The sequence below is a fragment of the Rana temporaria genome, chromosome 4 (genome assembly GCF_905171775.1).
Source record: "Rana temporaria chromosome 4, aRanTem1.1, whole genome shotgun sequence".
NCBI lineage: Eukaryota > Metazoa > Chordata > Amphibia > Anura > Ranidae > Rana > Rana temporaria.
Window position 1 is genome coordinate 166,155,880 of NC_053492.1, and position 20,956 is coordinate 166,176,835.

At 42.5% G+C, this 20,956-nt stretch overlaps 1 protein-coding gene across 2 annotated transcripts in view; it reads right to left on the minus strand.

Moving 5' to 3' along the window:
* The window catches only part of WDR49 (WD repeat domain 49), a 173,336-nt gene that overhangs the window by 13,886 nt on the left and 138,494 nt on the right, over positions 1-20,956 (minus strand). For both annotated transcript variants that reach the window (XM_040349306.1, XM_040349305.1), the window contains 3 exons: positions 19,946-20,143; positions 17,480-17,652; positions 11,979-12,085 (listed from right to left, as the gene is read on the minus strand). In XM_040349306.1, coding sequence (XP_040205240.1) covers positions 11,979-12,085; positions 17,480-17,652; positions 19,946-20,143 — 478 coding nt within the window. The remainder of the gene's footprint in view (positions 1-11,978; positions 12,086-17,479; positions 17,653-19,945; positions 20,144-20,956) is intronic.

A 20,956-nucleotide genomic window follows, 5' to 3' on the forward strand; every position in this document is an offset into this window, starting at 1 on the left:
CATTGAGGGGGGTTATGAGCATGGAGGTGATGGTGACAGGTGATGGGATGCCAGGCACAGGAGGATGATGAGGGTGGAGGTGATGGCATAGCGAGCTTCAGCTTACCTGATCCACTCAGGCGGTGCATTCCAGCATTCTATGGAGCTGCCGAGTGCCGACGTCACTTCCTGTCCTTCGAGTGACGTCGGAACTCGCACCGCCTAACTCTATGCAGTGTGCACCCCCCGGCCATAATACAGTCGATCGCGCCGGAAGCGGTGGCGCGATCGTCTGCGCCATAAAGGCAGTTTTTGGCTGCAAATGAAGCGCCTTGTCTGCATAGACGTGGCGCTTCCCAATACTCACTGCGCCCGGCCCCCGGACACAGTGCACATAAGGACCTTTTTTTCATTTTTTTTTTTTTAAGGGACATGTTTAAATAATAAAAAAAAAAATATTCAATTTTTTTTTACTGCCTGGGGGGGGGGGGGGGGGGGGGGGGGCTTCGCCCAGGCGCCCCGTATGGACGGGCCGCCACTGAGCAGGAGTAAGGGTGGGACAAGTGGAAACCCTTTAGCAACCAGCTGCAGGTAACCAGAGAGAGGCCTATGAAGCCAACATCCAGCAAGCCCAATGGGGACAGTGCTACATAGCCATATGTGTGTATGCCATTGCAACAATGTGCAAGTGGAGTAGACTGAACAACATGGTTGAATACTCACAGTATTTACAATGTGCATGCGTATGTATGCAAATAAACACGCACCAGTCACGGCATACATATGGCAAATTTTCTAACAAATATAGTTTTGCTAAGGACTTTAAACACCAGCATCTAAATGTACACTAGCTAAGTGGTGGGTATCTAAAAGAGAATGGGCAATGTGGGGCAGAAAAAAAAACTGTGGTAATGTGAGATCTGTTATTTTACATGTACATTTCATGTGGGAACAAAACTGCATGAAGAATGCACAGATATCATCAAAGGTAATACGCAGTAGTGCAGGCTCTGACTATGGCAAGCATATTTCATACACTGCTGGTTGAGAGTGGAGATTCTAATGATAAACAACAGTACTTGTTGGGGAAGAACCAGTTAATACCAACAGCTCTTTCAGGGGTAGCACTACATCTGTTTTATTGTTTAAGCTAGAAACGATATGGACATGTTTTGTAGTCCTTATCGGTAGAGCAGCCTAAGGTGACAACCATGGCTCCCTCCATAGATCAGTGGGGGAGTGATGTGGCCACCCAGGAACAGTAAATGTGGTATTTGCAGGATTACCAGGTGAAGATAAAGCAATACAAGATTGACGAAAAAGAAAATGAGTGTAGCCACCACACCAAGTCCCAGCAAGCTGCAATATAATATTTTTTTGATTTTGGGTTTAGATACACTTTAACTTATCAAGGGAAATATTCACTTTGCACATTGTATGTTTGCTTTGCAAAGTGAACATTAACAAATAACGGGAAGCTGTGTTCACTTAAAATACCTAATAATGTGTGAGAGAGATTGAAAAACCTGGTCTTTTGCTAGCACATTATGGGTTGATTGAACACAGTGCAAAGTGAGCAATCTCCTTAGTTAAAGTGTATCTAAACCCAAAAACAATATGCAATATTGTAGCCTACCAGTCCGTAAATGTAGTGGCTGTATTTGTTTTTGTTCAGGCTTTATTCCCTTTACTTTTACCTGGTAATCCTTTGAACACACTTCCTGATCCTTCTAGTCTACAATAAGTGTATCTTGATCGGTGGACCACAATAAAGGCTGCTTGAGGCCTGACTGATAGACCATAGATCAAGATAAAAAGGAAAGGGGTTTTTTTTTGGTAGGATAAAAGATAATAACTGTAAGATAAATTTGACCAGGGACCATGAAGTATTTTCCTGTTCATATAGAAAGGACCCGGCCGTTCTGACGCCCTGCTCGTGGGGGATGCTCGAGTATAAGGCCTCGACATCTAAGGCCACGAGCAGGGCGTCAGGAGGGACTTGGGTCCCCTCGATATGTTTCAAGAGATCAGAAGTGTCACGAATGTATGATGGAAGGCTCGTGACATGAGGCATGAGAAAGGCATCCACAAATTTACTAGCGTTGTCTGTAAGAGATCCCATGCCAGACACAATCAGTCGGCCGGGGGGGTTTTGCACGTTCTTATGCGTTTTGGGCAACGAATAAAAAGTAGGTAACCGGGGAAATTTGGGAATCAAGTAATCTAGAGTATCCTTATCAATCAATCCTAGGAAGTAGGCATCTGTACAAAGTGATTTGAGTTCTGTAATAAAATTAGAAACAAAAGTGGAGGGAATCCGACTGTACCAGTCGGTATTGTTTAATATTGAATAGCACATGTTTTGATAAAATTCATGTGTCATAAGTACAATATTTCCACCTTTGTCAGATTGTTTAATTACAATATCAGTACATTTCTGCAGAGATTTAAGAGCTTTGGTCTGTCTACCAGTTAGATTAGGAGAAATTGTATGCCATTCCTGTCTTTTCATTAAATTACTGTATACAATTGCTTGTTACTATCATTATTATATTTATGTTGCTTATATTTTTCATATGTACCTTATAGACATCTCTCCTGAAGAAGCAGTTTTATACTGCGAAACCGGTCGAGACCACGACTCCACTGATTAGAAAATAACGGTCTTGTGATCAAATCTGATATGTGGGGTTTGTCCCAATTGTTTTGCTGTTTTGTACATTGTGCATTATTATTATAATTATTAAATAAATTTTTATATATATATTTTATACCGTTGTTTACTAGTGCCTTTAAAAGTCCCAAAAAAACCCCCCTTTCCTTTTTATCTTGATCTATGGTCTATCAGTCAGGCCTCAAGCAGCCTTTATTGTGGTCCACCGATCAAGATACACTTATTACAAATAACAGGGATGTTGGCACAGTTTATATACCTTGCTATTTATTTCTAACGAGGCTATACTCGCATCTTCCAACCTTCTAGTCTACACTAATTTCTCCATTGTATCTATGGAGGCAGCCATGGTTTTCACAGAGACTGGACTTCAAAATGTCTGCCTTTGTTTATCTCCAGTACATGAGGGCTTAAAGTGACAAGCAGTTGACAAAGATAGCATTGTCTATGCATACTTTTCGGCTTACAGAAGGTGGCCAGCAAAAGTGAAATACTGGCAAGATTAACAGGTATTTTTTGTACTTGCTAAACTAAGGTTGAAACAATTGAAACTTTCTTATCAAATGCTGCAATTTTCCTTTCCTGATGGACTCCATGACAACATAGGTTTGGGTAGCTCCGCCTTTGCTCCTACCCCATAGGACCCCACTCCCATTAATATTGAGGCTAAGCCAGAGGCCACATTTCGTAGTTAGCCTACTCATCACACTGGGAGGGGTATTTGATAGAAAATGTTCAGTTTTCCTGACAGACTCCATGACAGCATATGTGCAATGGTGAAAACCTGCTGATTCTTAGATTCCATGCCCTGGGGAATCTTACACTCTGGCTCCCTGTTTGGTCTGTGTCAGTGTTCAGGTGTAGCTGCTTTCCTGAACCACCCAGAGCTCCATCCACAGCAGTCAGACGAAGGGTTCACAAACTTAGTGGTGCGCTCCTAACCCCAGCGGTGTGCATCTGTCATCTGGCCTCAGGTGACCTGACAATTTTTTTGGGAACTAGCTAGCCCAAAAAAAACAGGTGGGATGCTAACAAAAGTAGGGTTTCAATTATAGCACATAACCAACAGAAACCTTATGGATAGAAATTAGCAGTAAGAAAGTTGGCTACACACCACAATGAGCCAAAACAGCCTTAATGGAAGAAATGTCATCTCCCTACAAATATTCCTGGCACATTTTTACAGGGAGCTCATGAAGTCTACACACTCCTGGTTGAGTGCATTGTCCCTGTGTCCGTAGGAACTAAGCACTAAGCTGGAATGACCCATCCAGTAATGATTCTGGATGATATTTCTGTACCACTGGTTCTTCTAAAGAGAGTGACAAATAGATGTCCTAAAACTTTTACCAAAGCTGTAGCTTGTGAGCATGCTTGAAGTATTGCAATATCCATGGCATGGAACCAGTTATCCTTAGTGGTTGGTATTTGTTCTCGTAGGATGCCATGCAACCCACTATGGGTATAAACACTGCCTGTACTAGGCAGAATGCCAACAATAATCCCTCATCGCCTAAGGCCTAGATCTTGGAAAACCTCCTGACTGAGGAAAAAACCCTTAGCGAGGCTGCCTTCATAACCAAACCTTTACTCAAAACTGCACCAAAGAGATCCCATCTGGAGCAGCAAGCTGCCAAACGGTCCTGAATGCCCTGATCCTGGAAAACTTCCTGGCTGAGGATAAAGACCTGAGAGAGATCGTCATCATGGCTCAATACTTACTCCAACTGGACTGAAGACTCTAAATATCAAGAGTCCTATGAGGAGGACAATAAAGGAACAAGGCCTCTGGCTCAGCCTCAAAATTTATGGAAGTGGGGTCCTATGGGGTAAGAGCGAAAACAGAGCCACCCAAACATATGCTGCCAAGAAGTCTGTCAGGAAAGATAGTTAATGCAACCACCACATCTAAGAACTGGTAAGCTGCAATATATTACATGTTTTATTTGGGGTTTGGATACACTTTAACCGTCTTTAAAGCTAAATTCCAGGAATTTAGTAGCTTTGTAAAAAGTGTAGGCATGCTATGAGTTAAGTCCAACAAGGTGCATGCCACCTCGTGGACTTATCGCTTTAATTTAGCTATAATAGGTTTATTGTGCCCCAGCAAGAAAGCATCTGGAGCTTCGGCTCAGTTCCTTCAACTGTAGAGTCCTGCCCTTCCCCTCCTCCTCCCCAATCACAAAGGCCTTTGTTTTATGTGAACTCATTCACAAAATACATGTATATGGACAACAGAGGGAAAGGGCGGCATAGCTGCTCTGATATAATATCTAAAAATAACGAAACCCAAGAGCAAAATGCAATATATTGCTGCTTTCAGTCCTAGATGTGATGACTGAATTTGTTTTCTTCTTTTTTTTTCACGCTAAGAATATTTTCAGCAAATACAGAATGTACCTGTTGGTCTTGCCAGAGATGAAGTGTTCTTATCACTTCCTGTTACTAATCTATGTTCTGTAAACTACCAAATGCTCCTCTGCGCCTATGTAATTGAGATGAATAGATACAGACATGTTTGTAGTCCATATCAGGAGAGCAGCCTAGGGTGACAACCATGGTTCCCTCCTTAGATTTAGTGGAAGACAGCCATTGTTTTCTCTGCAGATACAGTGGGGACAAGAAGTGTGCAATTTGCATGAATAACTGGTAAAAATAAAGCAAAAGAAGCTTGAAAAAAAAAAAAGACCACAGCCACAACAGCAAGGATTAATAAGCTGCATTATATTACATTTTGGTTTTGGGTTTAAATACCCTTTAATGATGAACTGTAGCCATCTAGAAAATGCCATGTAAGGTAGCATAAAGCCCCGTACACACGATCAAACCTTTGTCCAACCAAACTAACATCAGAATTCAGACGGCATTCCATCGGAGTAAAAGAGAACATGTTCTATCTAAACTCAGACAAATTCCTCAGTAAAAAAAGTCTGATGGGGCATACACTTGGTCGGAATTTCCGATGGAAAAAGTCTGTCTGACTTTTTCCATCGAAAATTCTAATCGTGTGAACGGGGCTCAACTTTAATTTCTTTGAAAATGAATTCTTGCGTTAATTCTTTACCTTGTTTCTGTCCAATAATTAGCTCCCGTCAAGTCTGCCCACTCACCCACTCCTACTACATGGTATATAAAAAGGAAAATTTATTACCAAATACTTACCGTAATTTTCCTTTCCTGATAGGCTCCATGGCAGCATACGTGTGGGTTAGCCCCGCCTCCATAACTACCCAATAGGACCCCTCCCCTATAAATCTTAGCTGTGGGCTCTCAGCCTTGTTCCGTAACTATCCTACTCCACGCATTTTGGGAGGGACTCCTGCTGCCATGGAGCCTATCAGGAAAGGAAAATTACGGTAAGTATTTGGTAATAAATTTTCCTTTTTCCTGACTGGCTCCATGGCAGCATACGTGTGGGAAATAACTCACAAAAAGAAACCCGGGTGGGCAAAAATGCTGAGAACATAAATTTATTTAACACTGTCCACCGACAGCACTTGTAAACCAAAATTTAAGGAAGACAAAGCAGCCGGTTCAATACAGTAGTGAGAGACAAAGGTATTAATTGAAGACCACAAAGCCGCTCTGCATATAACTTCAGGTGCGACATGTCGTGAGGCTGCCCAAGAAGTCGAGATGCTCCTAGTTGAATGTGCAGTTACTGCCTCTGGAGGAGCCAGGCCCTTCTCCTTATATGCCCTCTGGATGGTCTGAACTATCCAAGTTGGGATGGATCTGATTGATGCCCGCTTCCCTCTATTCTTCCCATGGAGAAGGACGAAAAGAAAGTCTGTTTGCCTGAAAGAACTTGTCATTTCTAGATATAGATTTAATGTGCGTCCTACATCAAGGGGATGAACACTTTGATCTTCAGACAACCCAAAGGTGGGCAGGACAATTTCCTGATTTTCATGAAAAATGGATGTCACTTTAGGATTTGAGCCCAGCATAGGAATTAATACTGCTCTGTCAGGAAAGAAGGTCAGGAATGGTTCTTTTGAACCCAGATTTCTTATGTCGGAGATCCTCTTAGCTGAAGTGACTGCAACTAAAAAGATGGTTTTGAGAGTAAGGTCTCTAGCTGAAAGAGGTTTATCCGGATTAGAGCTGATCGAGGTAAGATAGTCCAGAACAAGAGGTAGATCCCATTTGGGGAACCTCGGTTTTCTTTGGGGCCTGAGCCGAATGGCACCTTTGAAAAACTGGCGAACCAGGGAATGGTTAGCCCAAGAGATCCCTGTAAACGCAGAGATGGCTGAGACTTGCACTCGGAGAGAACTGACTGCTAAAGGTAAGACCAAGCCCGTTTGTAGGAAGCTAAGGATATCTTGAACCTCTGGAGAGCTAGGAGGGTTGGACCTCGACGACATGTGGTCTGAAAATTTTGACCAAGTACGCTCATACACTCTGTTAGTACTATTTCTTCTGGCGTTAAGCAGGGTTGACATGACTTCTTCTGGACAACCTAGTGCTTTAAGCCTTCCCCTCTCAAGAACCACGCCCTGAGGTGCAGACGAGCTGGACATGGGTGCCATATTGAGCCTTGGGAGAGAAGATCTGGTTTGGGGGGGAGAGGAATTGGGTCCCGATAGCTGAGGAGCGATAGGAGAGAGAACCAGGGCCTGTTTGGCCAAAAGGGGATCACTGCGAGGATTTCCGCATTCTCTGATTTGAGCCGGTGAAGGAACCGAAAGATCACAGGGACTGGTGGAAAGGCGTAAGCTTTTTGAAATCTCCATTGATCCGTGAGAGCGTCTATCCCATAGGCTTGGGGATCCATGCCCCTCGCATAATACTTCATCAACTTGTGGTTGCGCGGGGACGCAAATAGATCCACTTCTGGGGATATTCCCAAGGTTAGAAGCCAATTGAACACATCTGTGTGTAGGGACCATTCGTTGTTGTCCAACTGGACTCGAGATAAGAAGTCCGCTTGAACATTCTGAATCCCCGGAATGTATACTGCTGAGATGTTGGCCAGATTCTTCTGGGCCCAGTTCATAATTGGTTCTACTTCTCGAAGTAGGGTCCAACTGCGAGTTCCACCCTGTTTCCTTATGTAGGCCACTGCAGTCGTATTGTCCAGCCTGAGCATCACTGAACATTTTGTTAATATATGGCTGAAGGACAGGAGTGCTTGAAAGGCGGCTCGTAGTTCCAGTATGTTGGAAACAATTCCGTGGGAGGGTGTGCTCCATCTGCCTTGAGCTATCTCTGAAAGGCAATGGGCGCCCCAGCCCAGATTGCTGGCATCTGATGTTATTGTAACCCAAGTGATGGGACGAATTGAATGGCAGTTGCAGAGATTCTTCCCCTGAAGCCACCATAGAAGGCATCCTCTCATAGATTGAGTGATCGTGATGCGCTGACTCTTCCTGGAGGAGACCCATTGTTGGAGAAATCCTTTCTGGAATGGACGAGTATGCCACTGGGCCCATTTCACCATTGGAATTGTGGCTGACATGGTACCGATTAACTTCAAACAATGAAGGGCAGATAGCTGAGGAGCAGCGAATGCTTTGCGGATCCTGCCTCTGATCGTGGTAACTTTTTCCTCCGGTAATGAGATGGTGCCTATTGATGTGTTGAAGAGGGCACCCAAAAACACTAGGGTCTGTGATGGGACTAGATGACTTTTCTCCACATTTATTAGCCATCCGAACTCTTGCAGAGTGGTAATTACTAGATCTCTCTGTTCTATCAGTTGATTTCTGTCTTGGGCTAGTAGCAATAGATCGTCTAAATAATGATGAAGACGAACTCCTTTCACCCGCAGAAGGGCTACGACAGCTAGCAGGACCTTGGAGAACACCCGGGGTGAGGTCGTGAGGCCAAAGGGTAGGCAGGTGAACTGTAGGTGCTGGTCGCCTACCGAGAAGCGGAGGTATTTTTGAAAACCTATTGCCACCGGAACATGAAAATAAGCGTCTTTCAAATCTATTGACACTAACCAATCCCCTGGATGGACCGACTGTTGGATGGTTAACAGAGATTCCATCTTGAATTTTTCTTTCCGAATAAACCGGTTGAGATGAGTTAGGTCTATTACTGGTCTCCAAGTACCGTTCTTTTTCTGCACTAGAAATAAAGGGGAATACATGCCTTCGCCTCGTTCTGTTCTTGGTACACTGACAGCTGCGCCTTGAATTAATAAAGAGTTCACGTAGGCCAAAAGGATTTGTCTTTTCTCTTCTGTGCCTGGAAGGTTCGTGGGAACAAACCTGAGCCTGGGGACGCTGTTGAAGATCCAAGTGTGGCCCGACGAGACCGTCTTGATGGTCCAGAAGTCCTGAATAGAGGCCGCCCAAACATGCCGAAAGTGGGAAAGGCGAGCCCCCACCTGAAATGCTTGGGCGGGCCCAACCTCAAAAAGACTTCGTAGATTCCTGGCTGTTAGAAGTAGTGCCTTTAGTTTGCTTCTTAAAGGGAGGTTGTCTGGACCTCCATGGTCTAGAGAATTCACGACCGGGTCTATAGTTGCGTGCATCCCTCCAGCGATCTGTATTCTGTGGTCTGAAGAAGGTGCGTTTTTGATTCTGTAAACGCCTGTCTTGAGGGAGAAACCCCGACTTACCTCCCGTGGCCCGAGAGATGGCACTATCGAGTTTATTGCCAAAGAGGGACCCGCCCTCAAAGGGAATACGGCACCAAGCCTGCTTTGAGGCTGCATCCGCAGACCATGGACGGAGCCACAAAGCACGGCGGGCAGTGACTGCCGACAACATCACCCTGGTCACTAGGCGAGTAATATCAATAGAGGCCTCCCCCAAGAAAGCGGACGCTAGCCTAATTTCCTGGATAGGAGAATTCTTAGCTGTGTCCTCAGAAATGCTTCTCAAGGAATCATTAACACTGTCAGACCAGGCTTCTAAGGCTTTTGAGGCAGCTGCTATAGCCAGAATGGGTTTACAAGCGGACCCTGCTGTCAAGTAGATTCTCTTTAGGTCCGAATCGATCCGTCTTTCCAAAGGATCTTTAAAAGAAACTGTATCTTCCAAGGGAAGGGTCACATACTTCACCAAACGCATCAACGCTGCGTCCACTGACGGGGCAGCTTCAAGATGGGTCACGTCTTCTTGTTTGAAGGGATATAATTTTGTTATCTTCGACTGCATAGAGACTTTTTTATCAGGTTTACTCCACTCATTGGAAATAATGGCGCCTATCTCCGTAATAAACGGGAAATAATGTCGCTCCTTGTTGAGCTGTTTAAAGAGTTTTCTCTGTTTAGGGGGGGAAGTAGCTGGATCCTCCAAATTCAGGGTTTCCTTAATAGCTTTCACTAAGGCAGGGACTAAGGCATAATCAAAGCCTATTACTGTATCCTCCAATTCTGAACCACTTTCTGAAGGAGAAGCAGCCGACTGGCTGGCCTGAGTGACTGCGAAGACCTCATGTAAATGTCCCTGATCCAATAAGGGAATCATTGGGTCTATAGGAGAGTCCTGCTGTATTATAGTATCTCTCTCCTGCAGGGATTTATCCACGACCCTTTTGACAAGAGCTTCCAGGTGTTTATCTACACCTCCCCTTTCATTGGCTACTTTAGAGAAACAATGATCACAAAGGGATTTGTTAATAGATAACGAAGCCTTGCACCCCCAGCAAGAATTTTCCAATCTTTCATCATGGGGGGAGAGATGAGGAGTACTTCTACTAGCATGACCAGTTCTGGATGAACTATGGTGTCTGGAGGATGAGTGCCGGTGATGTGACCTAGAAGACCTGCTGTGACCGTGGGACTCATTATGCTGCTGGTCAGACCTAGAAGGGCTGAGATAAAGAGAAGAAGAAACACAAATAGTCACACTATGTCCCTATACTCCACTCTCTTCCCCCCCAGCAGGTGCAGAAAACATAGTTTTCCCCTTAGCCATACCTGTTGAGGGAGGGCTGGCCACTGAGAGGCAAAGAGATGTCCATGTAGCCTTGGATAGACACTGTAACAGGAAAGTGACAAGCTGTCAAGTAGAAACATGAGGAAGGTTTTTAGTCCAAAACCGCACCAGAACACTTACCTAGATGTGGACAGGACAGTACACCGGGAACCGCCGTACGAACGCACGCCCCCGGTGTACACATGTCTCTCGCTCTGTTTTAAAAGCTGGGCGTATGACGCCATGACCGCGTCAGCCGTAACCAGTGCGCATGCGCGAATCGAGTCTCGCGCATGCGCTAGCCAGGCCTCGCTCGCGTGTGAGCCAGGCCTCGCTTTCAGTCCTGGTCTGTCTGTGTAGAACGCAGACAGAACCCGGAAGTCAGAGGGAGCGGCGGCTGGAACGCAAGGGAACCAGACGCTCACAGGGCAAGTAAGACTTAACAAACAAGGAAAAAACAAACTACAAACATAAACACTGCTGCCATGAAAAAAGAAACGATACTGCTTACCATCACCACCATGATCCGTTCGGCCAGGGACACACACCGGTCTTTAGATAAAAGAAGGCTACCTGCACCGCTAGGCATACCAATCTTGCGCAATAGACTCCATAACTTCAGCGCTATTCCATGCATTCCATACCCTGCTTAACAGACAAGGCTTATTGGAGAATTCATTGGCCGAGCTTGATCAAGGGATGAGTTGTGTATATGTTATATATTTTTTTTTTTTTTTTTTTTGGGTAGAAGAACCAAACACATGGTCCTACGGAGGAGGACAAAAAAGGAACAAGGCTGAGAGCCCACAGCTAAGATTTATAGGGGAGGGGTCCTATTGGGTAGTTATGGAGGCGGGGCTAACCCACACGTATGCTGCCATGGAGCCAGTCAGGAAATATAATTTTACTGTTAATAAGCACACAGTGGCTGCTCAACACTGTGGATACAGACATTCCCCCGTTGCCCTACATACCCGGTCAAAAACATTGGATTTTATAAATATATTGCACAATATAACTATTGGTGTCCGAAATATAAATATAACTTTATTGGGTTAATTACAGATTGCCTTTAAAAGTTTTGTCTACAGTAGATTAAAAAAAATTGAGAATATGTCTTATTGTCAGTTGGATGAGTTTTCTGCTCTTCAAATACCTATATATAATTGAAAATGTGTTAAATTTTACATCTATGTTCATAACGTTTGTTGTATTATCTGCTTACTTTTCATTGGACTGTGTTCAAATCTGTAGGCAGTATTTTACATCATATTTCAAGTTTCCTTGCAAGTTTAATGAATGATTTTCTATGGGAACAAATCAAAAGCTGCCTTTAAGAAGCACTGTGACTGCTAATATTTTATTTATGGCAGTCGGTACTACAGTAAAAATGTCATAAATTTAATATAGATCAAGCATTATAAAAATGTCATCGGCATTGCACTTACCAACAATATGCCGGACTGAATCGCCAATGAAGTTTGAATGTAACTTTTCTTTTAATGCATTTTCTCTGTATTTTTTACCCAAGATTGTGTTTTCCCACGGACTGTTTCTACATAAACAAAAAGACTGTGTTAAATTGAATGTGTTCATAGTTCTGACTGCAATGTATTACACAGATAGATTGTGTTCTATAAGTTATATTACAAACAAATTTAAAGAAAAAAGCAATAAGGTACAGGTCATAATAAAGGTCTTGGCAAAACGCACGTTCATGATTGTCTATATGACCAGCTGGGAACATTTCTCCTCACTTTCTATCCCAGAGACACAACAGGTGTGATTAGAAATCTTTCTATAGCAAATGAAAATTAGCTTGCTTTAAGAGTGTTCTACAACTTTTTTTTTTAATTTGTAGTTTCTTTTTTATTTAAAGGTTGGTATTCAGGGACCATGTTATCCCCTGTGGCTGCCCCCATATATATGATCACCTTAAAGTGGTATTGAACCAAAAAAAACTAAAATGTAATATATTACAACTTAACAAACTTACGTGACTGCAATAATTTTTTGTTTTTAAGCATAGTTTCCTTTATTTTCACCTGGTGATTAGGCCAGTAATACACTTAGGCTGGGTACACATGGGCTAAATATTGATCGGTATCAACTGGTTCAGCAGGAACTGGGCGACCTTTGGCCAGTATTTCCAACAGAAGCCAGTATAATGACTGGCTTTGGTCGAAGGGACAGGCTAAAAACCAGCATCCGATCTGGGATGCTGTCAGAACACAAAGGCACAGTGGGGAAAATTGCTGCACTAACATCAATCGACTTGTGTACAACTAGCCTGTCAGGTTCTACCTGAACGATTAGTTCTGCCGGCTATAGACACCAACACTGATCATTGTATTCTGACAGCAGGGAAGGCTCCCTGCTGTCAGAATACAATACTACAGCGTGAAGGATCAGCTCATTTGAATGAATCATGTATGGCCAGCCTTAAGTCAGTCATAAATGTTGCTGTTTCCCCAAAAAGTTAAATTCAAGGTATGCCATGAATGACAACTGTCACAGTTGCTTGTGCTTTCAGATTCACTGTCAAGCCATCAAATGGTTAGTGCCACAACTGATCACACGTTCAGCACCATGGCAACTGCAGATCCAACAGAGGCTATGATGGTAGCTTCTTGGCTGTAAAGGAGGTTTAGTTCCACTTTAAAGATGATCTCTAGCTAACACTTTTTAAGCAGGTACAGCAACAGTTTTTTTCTTCTTCCGGGACAAAGGTTTTTCATCAGTGAAAAAAAGCTGACCATTGAAAGCACCCGTTGGTTCTAAATGGTTTGTCTCAACCCTCTTAGGCCTAGTACACACGAGAGGATTTATCCGCGAAAACGGTCCTCCGGACCGTTTCCGCGGATAAATCCTCTGGCGGATTTTGATCTCATGGTTGTACTAACCATGAGATCAAAATCCCCGCGGAATTCCGTCCGCGGTGACGCGTCGCGCCGTCGCCGCGATGATGACGCGGCGACGTACGCGACGCTGTGATATAAGGACTTCCACGCATGCGTCGAATCATTACGACGCATGCGGGGTAGGGGTGTTGAAAATAATCGTAGCATCGATGCATCGAGATTCGACCACCCACGATGCTGCATCGATGCTACGACTTGCATTAATCGATTTTTGATGACGTCACCTGCGCGCCGCTTTAAAGGCCTTTCGAGTCTCAAAGCAGAAGCCGAGGGAAGCCGTGGGCGTCAGCTGCGGGCGTTAGCCGCGCCTCTATTCCCGCCCCCGCCAATGCAGCTAAGGGAGCTGTGGGCTTAAGCCGCGCCTCTTTTCCCGCCCCCGCCAATGCAGCTAAGGGAGCCGTGGGCTTAAGCTGCGCCTCTTTTCCCGCCCCCCTGCTGATGCAGCCGAAGACGCCGCGCCTCCTTTCCCGCCCCCCGCTGACGGCATGCGAGAGACACGTGGAGCGAGTGTCCCCGGTCCCGGTTCCGGTCCCGACCCCCGGAGCCTTCCTCCTTGGCTCACCTCACGCTGTGCACACTGCACAGGCTGCTGTGGGAGACCCGACACGGCCGAGTACTTCAGGCAGCAGAACAGTGACAGGAGTCGGAGACCATCATCATCAGGTACTTGGGGGGATGCACACTGGCGGCAATTTATGGGCACACTGATTGGCAGCAATTGATGGGACACTGATTGGCAGCAATTGATGGCACACTGATTGGCAGCAATTGGTGGCACACTGATTGGCAGCAATTGGTGGCACACTGATTGGCAGGAATTAATGGCACACTGATTGGCAGCAATTGATGGGACACTGATTGGCAGGAATTAATGGCACACTGATTGGCAGCAATTGATGGCACACTGATTGGCAGCAATTGGTGGCACACTGATTGGCAGCAATTGGTGGCACACTGATTGGCAGCAATTGGTGGCACACTGATTGGCAGCAATTGATGGCACACTGATTGGCAGCAATTGGTGGCACACTGATTGGCGGCAATTGGTGGCACACTGATGGGCAATTTGGGCACACTGGCAGCAATTGGTGGCATACTGGAAGCAATTGATGGCATTGGCACACTGGCAGCAATTGATGGCACACTGGTTTATGTATGTCTTATTGTCTTAGTGATTGATTAACATCACAACTTCATTGATTTGAAATTGATACCCTTTTTTTTCGTATGATTTTTGCTTTTGCTCATCACTGCCACACACATGCAGCCATGCATTGCACGTGTGTGGCAGTAATGAGCAAAAGCAAAAATCATACAAAAAAAAGGTATCAATGAAGTTTTGATGTGAATCAATCACTAAGACAATAAGACATACATAAACCATAATTTATGACATGGCATACATTGTCGTTTGGCAATACATTGTCGTTATGGGGACAATGTCCGCAGTCTCTGATCCTCTCTAGTATCATTGTCCGCAGTCTCTGATCCTCTCTAATATCATGTCTGCAGTCTCTGATCCTTTCTAGTATCATGTCTGCAGTCTCTGATCCTCTCTAGTATCATTGTCCGCAGTCTCTGATCCTCTCTAATATCATGTCTGCAGTCTCTGATCCTTTCTAGTATCATGTCTGCAGTCTCTGATCCTTTCTAGTATCATGTCTGCAGTCTCTGATCCTTTCTAGTATCATGGCCGCAGTCTCTGATCCTTTCTAGTATTATGGCCGCAGTCTCTGATCCTTTCTAGTATCATGGCCGCAGTCTCTGATGCTTTCTAGTATCATGGCCGCAGTCTCTGATCCTTTCTAGTATCATGGCCGCAGTCTCTGATCCTTTCTAGTATCATGGCCGCAGTCTCTGATCCTTTCTAGTATCATGGCCGCAGTCTCTGATGCTTTCTAGTATCATGGCCGCAGTCTCTGATCCTTTCTAGTATCATGTCTGCCGTCTCTGTCCATCTCTTGTAGTATTTTGGGGTCAGTCTGGAGCTCCTCTTTAAGTTGGCTGCTATGTATACAGTTTTCTACATGCAGAGATTTTTTTTTAAGAACAGAAGAAAACCGTGCGCAGTAATCTTGATGCATCGTGATGCATCGCGGAATCGAATCGAATCGAATCGTGGACTTGATAATCGTAATCGCATCGAATCGTGAGACCGGTGAAGATGCGCAGCCCTAATGCGGGGGATGGATTCGGATGGATTGATCCGGTGAGTCTGTACAGACCAGCGGATCAATCGGTTGGAATGGATTCCAGCGGATAGATTTCTTAGCATGTTAAGAAATTTTGATCCGCTGGAAATCCATCCCCGGGGAAAAAAATCTGCGGAAAAATATCCGCTGGATTGTACACACCAGGGGATCTATCCGCTGAAACCGGTCCGCGGATCAATTTCAGCGGATCGATCCTCTCGTGTGTACGGGGCCTTATCCTCCTTTAAATCTTCTGATGAAGCCCTGACTGAGTGCAGAATTATCCCATTTTTAGGCAAAACCAACTAGTGTCTAATTAGACTCCTCCATTGGGTTACCTCCTCCATTGGGTTACCTTGAGCTAACAGGCACCCTTTCTCTTCCAATCCACCTGTCACAGTGTATCTGTGCATGACCTATTGTACAGAGATTTTACAATCAGAGTTTATAGTGTATAGCCAGTTTTACTCTCAACAATCTATCCGTGCATGGCATACGTTTCTTTTACACAAGGACCACTGTGAGCTCTTTTAACAGCTAAATGAGCCAAGGGAGTAGTTTAATCACTCTTTAAATAGGAGTAAAATTATGTTAAAATAATCTTGTTATTTAAATTAGACCCAATCCAAATTACATGCACACAATACAGTTAATTTAAGTTTAAGAAAACTTGACAAATGGTCTGCAGAGTCTGTAATAGCCGATGACAACCAAGAATCCTTGTCAGACTTGGATACTCAGATACTAAACACACACTGTTTAATTTACATTGCCATTTCTATTTCTGTATGTGGACAATGGCACTGTAATTTTTTCATTAAAAATAAAGTACATTTTTCGGAATCAATATACAGCTATTACATGACCCCCTCTTTCCCAGCCTGTCTGAAGGGAAACATAAGCAGGAGGAGCTTCTAGTCCTCTGCTGCTGCTGGTTACATTAAATAATAAAACAATGTTTTTTTTTGAATACATAGTAAAAACAAATACATAATATCAAACTGTTTTACATTGTCATATAAATATATATTTGAAATCAAATGTTTACTATTATTTTTCTAAGCCTGTGTCTTAGAATAAGAGGGAGGTGAAGCCTCTACATGTTATAACCCCCACCCATTGTGTTTAGCTGGTTACTGGACATGGAGGAGGAGGAGGGAGGGAGTGGACTGTCATTTATCACTGTGTATACACCCACATGTGTGACTCTATAGTCATATGGGCTGCCCAGATGTGATTGGGAAGAAATGTTTAAGATAGGAAAACACTGAATACTGAGCATTTGCAGAGTTGCAACTACAGCTGCAAATTCCCAGCTGAGTTGGGAACTTGGACAAAAGATGGAGATAGAGAACAGCAGGATCAACCATTTTTTTTGTGCAGAATACAGAAATAAATACCACAGTGACTGAGTGAGTATGAAAAGCATGTAATACTGCATTTATTGATAGTTTTTATGATGTGGGTTTAGTGACTCTAATATTTAGCTTGGTACAACTTATTATTTCCTTACTGTTTTTGTTTGAACTTTAAAAAACTCACAGTAGATTCACAGGTGAATGCTGAGTAAGATGTCATTTGCTATGTCTGCTTTGGTTTGCTAGATGTTCCAGGTACCTCCCTTGTGGAACAATTGATTCAACAACTGAAGACTTTTAAAAGTGCTTAGAAAACTATGGACAACATTGTTTATACGGACATCACATTCATTTATTTGTAGGCGACAGTAGGAAACAATCGATAATGGCTGAAAAAGTTCCTGACATATACAATACTACTCTGTAAATTAATTGTTCCCACCAATAACCTTAAACAAAAACATGATTTGGTACATACTTGAAGGGCAAGTCCTCTTTATCTTCAATTAGCAAATGTTGTAAATAAGAGACATGCTCCTCTTCTGTTTCATTATTGGGAGAGGCCAAGCCCTCTGCTGTTACCTCTGCACTTTCTAATTTATTATCTTCTACAAGTAGAAGAGGGTATTTTTCAATTCTCCAGTGTTCCTCCTAGACAACAAGATACAGGGAGAGATTAAATAAAAAAAAAAAAAAAAAACCTTTACCGTGTTTGTATTGATTAGATTTAAACAAGAATCACTAGCAATTCTTCAACTGGAAGGGTCAACAACTAACTGAGTTTTCAGCGTTCTAGCACATCAGGGTTATGGATGATTCCTAAGAGGCAGAGGAGTGTGATGTAATTAAAAATGATTGAGAATTACAGTGGACAACACAGTCAGGATGAGCCGTTAACAGTTTATAAAAAATGAATAGTTATAATATAAAAGCAAATTTCAGTTCAGTTTCAGAGGGCAATTATTTTAAAATGACTTTTATAGATAAGACTAACATGCAGTTATTTTAAAAGGGTGAAAACATTCTTTCATGGATTAGTCAACATAATCACGGTCACGCTGCATTCTCTAACCTCCAGTCCTACTCTTTAAATCATGCCCAATGATTGAGCAGCAGCTCATAACTCATTAGAATCCCTTATTGGCCATGATCCCTACAAAACTGTTCACCACCTCTCAGAAATTCCATGTACATAATAAACAGGAAATGCTGTATAGCTTTAATTTGATGTCTAAATTGTGTACAAATCGGGGAAAAAAGGGTCAAATCGCTCCTACTTTGCAACACAAGGATTGTCCATTCAATTTTCACCAATAGCACTATCTGTACAGAGTTTCATGTCATCCCCATGTTTGTGAGTACAGTAAATCTAAAACTTTGGTTCATTTTCACCATCTAAAAATACACTTCTTGGTAGACAGCCATTGGACCAAAAAGGGCCAAGAGTGTGGATATGTGTGTTAGCATGAGTGTGATAGAAACATAGATAATTTGAGATTCTGCCCATGGACATTGACATCTTTGGGTGGAAGCGAAATACAGGGAATTGTAGTAGGTGCAGTCTATAGGGGTGGGGCTTATGGGAAGTGGGAGGGGTCAAAAAGGAAAGACGAGGTCTGGCCCTCCAGCATCTTAAAATTTCATTAGCAGCCACTGCCAATAAATATCTACTTTGCTCACGAAAGTGCGTTTTCCTTCACTACAGGCTCCTCTGCTCTGCTGCCCCTCACTTTAGAGAGATTTCATCAAATTTTCTTTTGTGTCTACACATATCAAAAACCTAATAGTAGTTTTACAAATGCCTACTCGATTCAAAATGGAAAACAAGTTTTACTTCATTCTAATTTTATTATATTGTAACATTGTAGGATATAGTACAAACATTGATGAGTTCATATAAGTAATACAATTATTTCATCTAGTCAATTTCGGATATATTTTCCATATATAATTCAAAAAGACTAAACAGTATAAATATAAAACAAGATATTACAAAACAAATACAGAACAGAACTAGACAAGACAAAACAAGACAAAACAGGACAGAACAGGACAAGACAAGAAAAAAAAAGAGAGAGAAAAAAAAAAGGGGGTTAATGGATGGCAGCAAAGGCCCCCAATAATCACAACTATTTTTTGTTTTATTTCCATAAGGACTTTCTAATTTCTTATTATTTCTCTATATACCCTCCAGGAGACCCAGATCCGGAGGTGCTCCTCATGTATATCTAATTCATGGGCTAAGAGTGATTCCATCTTCTCTATACAATCCATTTCACTGACCCATTCCTTAACTGATGGGGTTTGTGTTGAGCGCCAGTGTCGTGGTATAACTAGTCTCGCTGCTGTCAACCGGTGTCTCAAGAGACCCCTTTTGATATTTTTATATGTTCCTGGTAGAAGAAGTGATTTGTGGTGTGTTTGATATTGGTTCCCCAGTAACTAAAGTATATAATTGTATAATTTTTTCCCCAAAATTTAAGATTTCGGGGCATTCCCACCAAATGTGGAGCAATGAGCCGTTGGATGCGTGGCATCGCCAGCATATATCTGATTTGTCTGGGTATATATGCTTTAGTGACATTGGGCTCCAGTACCACCTGGAGAGAAGTTTGTAGTTTGTCTCTTGTGCTTTAATTGTTAGTGACATACAATGTGTTAAGTTAAATGATTTCTTCCACTCTGCATCTTGGATTTGAACATTTAGATCATTCGCCCATTTCTTTATATATTCAGGAGATTCAGGGTGTTTTTTTTATAGTAAGTATCTTATAGATAGAGGATAGAACATGTTTTGGTTTTGAGTCTTGTAGCAATTGGAAGGTTACCCTTCTATTCATCTTCTAATGATGAAAATACACAATTATGATTTTCCCTTAGTCACAGGACACTTTTGCCTTTTAGATACTGTTTAACTACTCAAAAAAAAAGAAGGAATATTTACCTGACCAAACACGCCAAGTAGATTTCCATACACATCACTGACACATATACTGCAGTCTGCAGCTGAAGATATGATCAGGAGACACTGGCTGTGTGTACATGTTTCTATGTGTGTGACACAGTCACCATGAGGCTGAAATGATGAAACCAAGGATGGGAGTTCATCACACTTGTGTTCGCTGTATTCAGTGCAGTAGTCCTGTAACATAAAGAATTGGATAGCATACACAGTGATTAGACCATAAAATAATGACCTATGTTCAAATCAAAATGGGTATAGTGATTATAAAAAGAAAATAATATTTTAGCAGTCAGTAGCAAAACAGAACTTAGAAATAGAGAATACTCGATTGGTTGCTGAGGTGAATATGTTCAATATGTGCAATTATGATAAAACTAAAACAAAATAATATTTATTCCCAGAGATCCATGATTTACACTGTCTACAGATGAATATACAAACATGCACAAACATACACAATATTTTATATTTATATTTGTAGAATCTGAAACTCTTATTTCTAAAATAAATGGAATTCATTTCAAATATGACGTGATACAGGTCAGTTTTTAGAAGTTGCATGAAAACGATGAATGTAAAAAAATACTAAAAGGACATGACTACCAAATAATTTATTAAATTGCGTAGATGGGTGAGTAGATGCCTGTGCAGCCATCATCCTACTTATTGGTTCAAGGTTTTTTTATAACAACAATAAAGAAGTAATGTACATGCTCATTTTTAGAATGCCTCTTTCAAGGTCAGCCAGCATTACATAACAGAACATCAGTCAATGTAGCCAGTGTGTTATCATCTTTCAGGCCACAACAACATTACAGGATAGATCACAAAAAATGAGTACGGCGGATACAAGATTAAGAAAACATGTTCTGAAAAAAAAAAAAAAAGCGCCCCTTCAACCATTTTGCTGTCACTCCACAATTGATCAAAGATGTCAATGTCCATGGGCAGAGTCTGAAATGATCTTTGATGTATCATGGTTTATCTTCT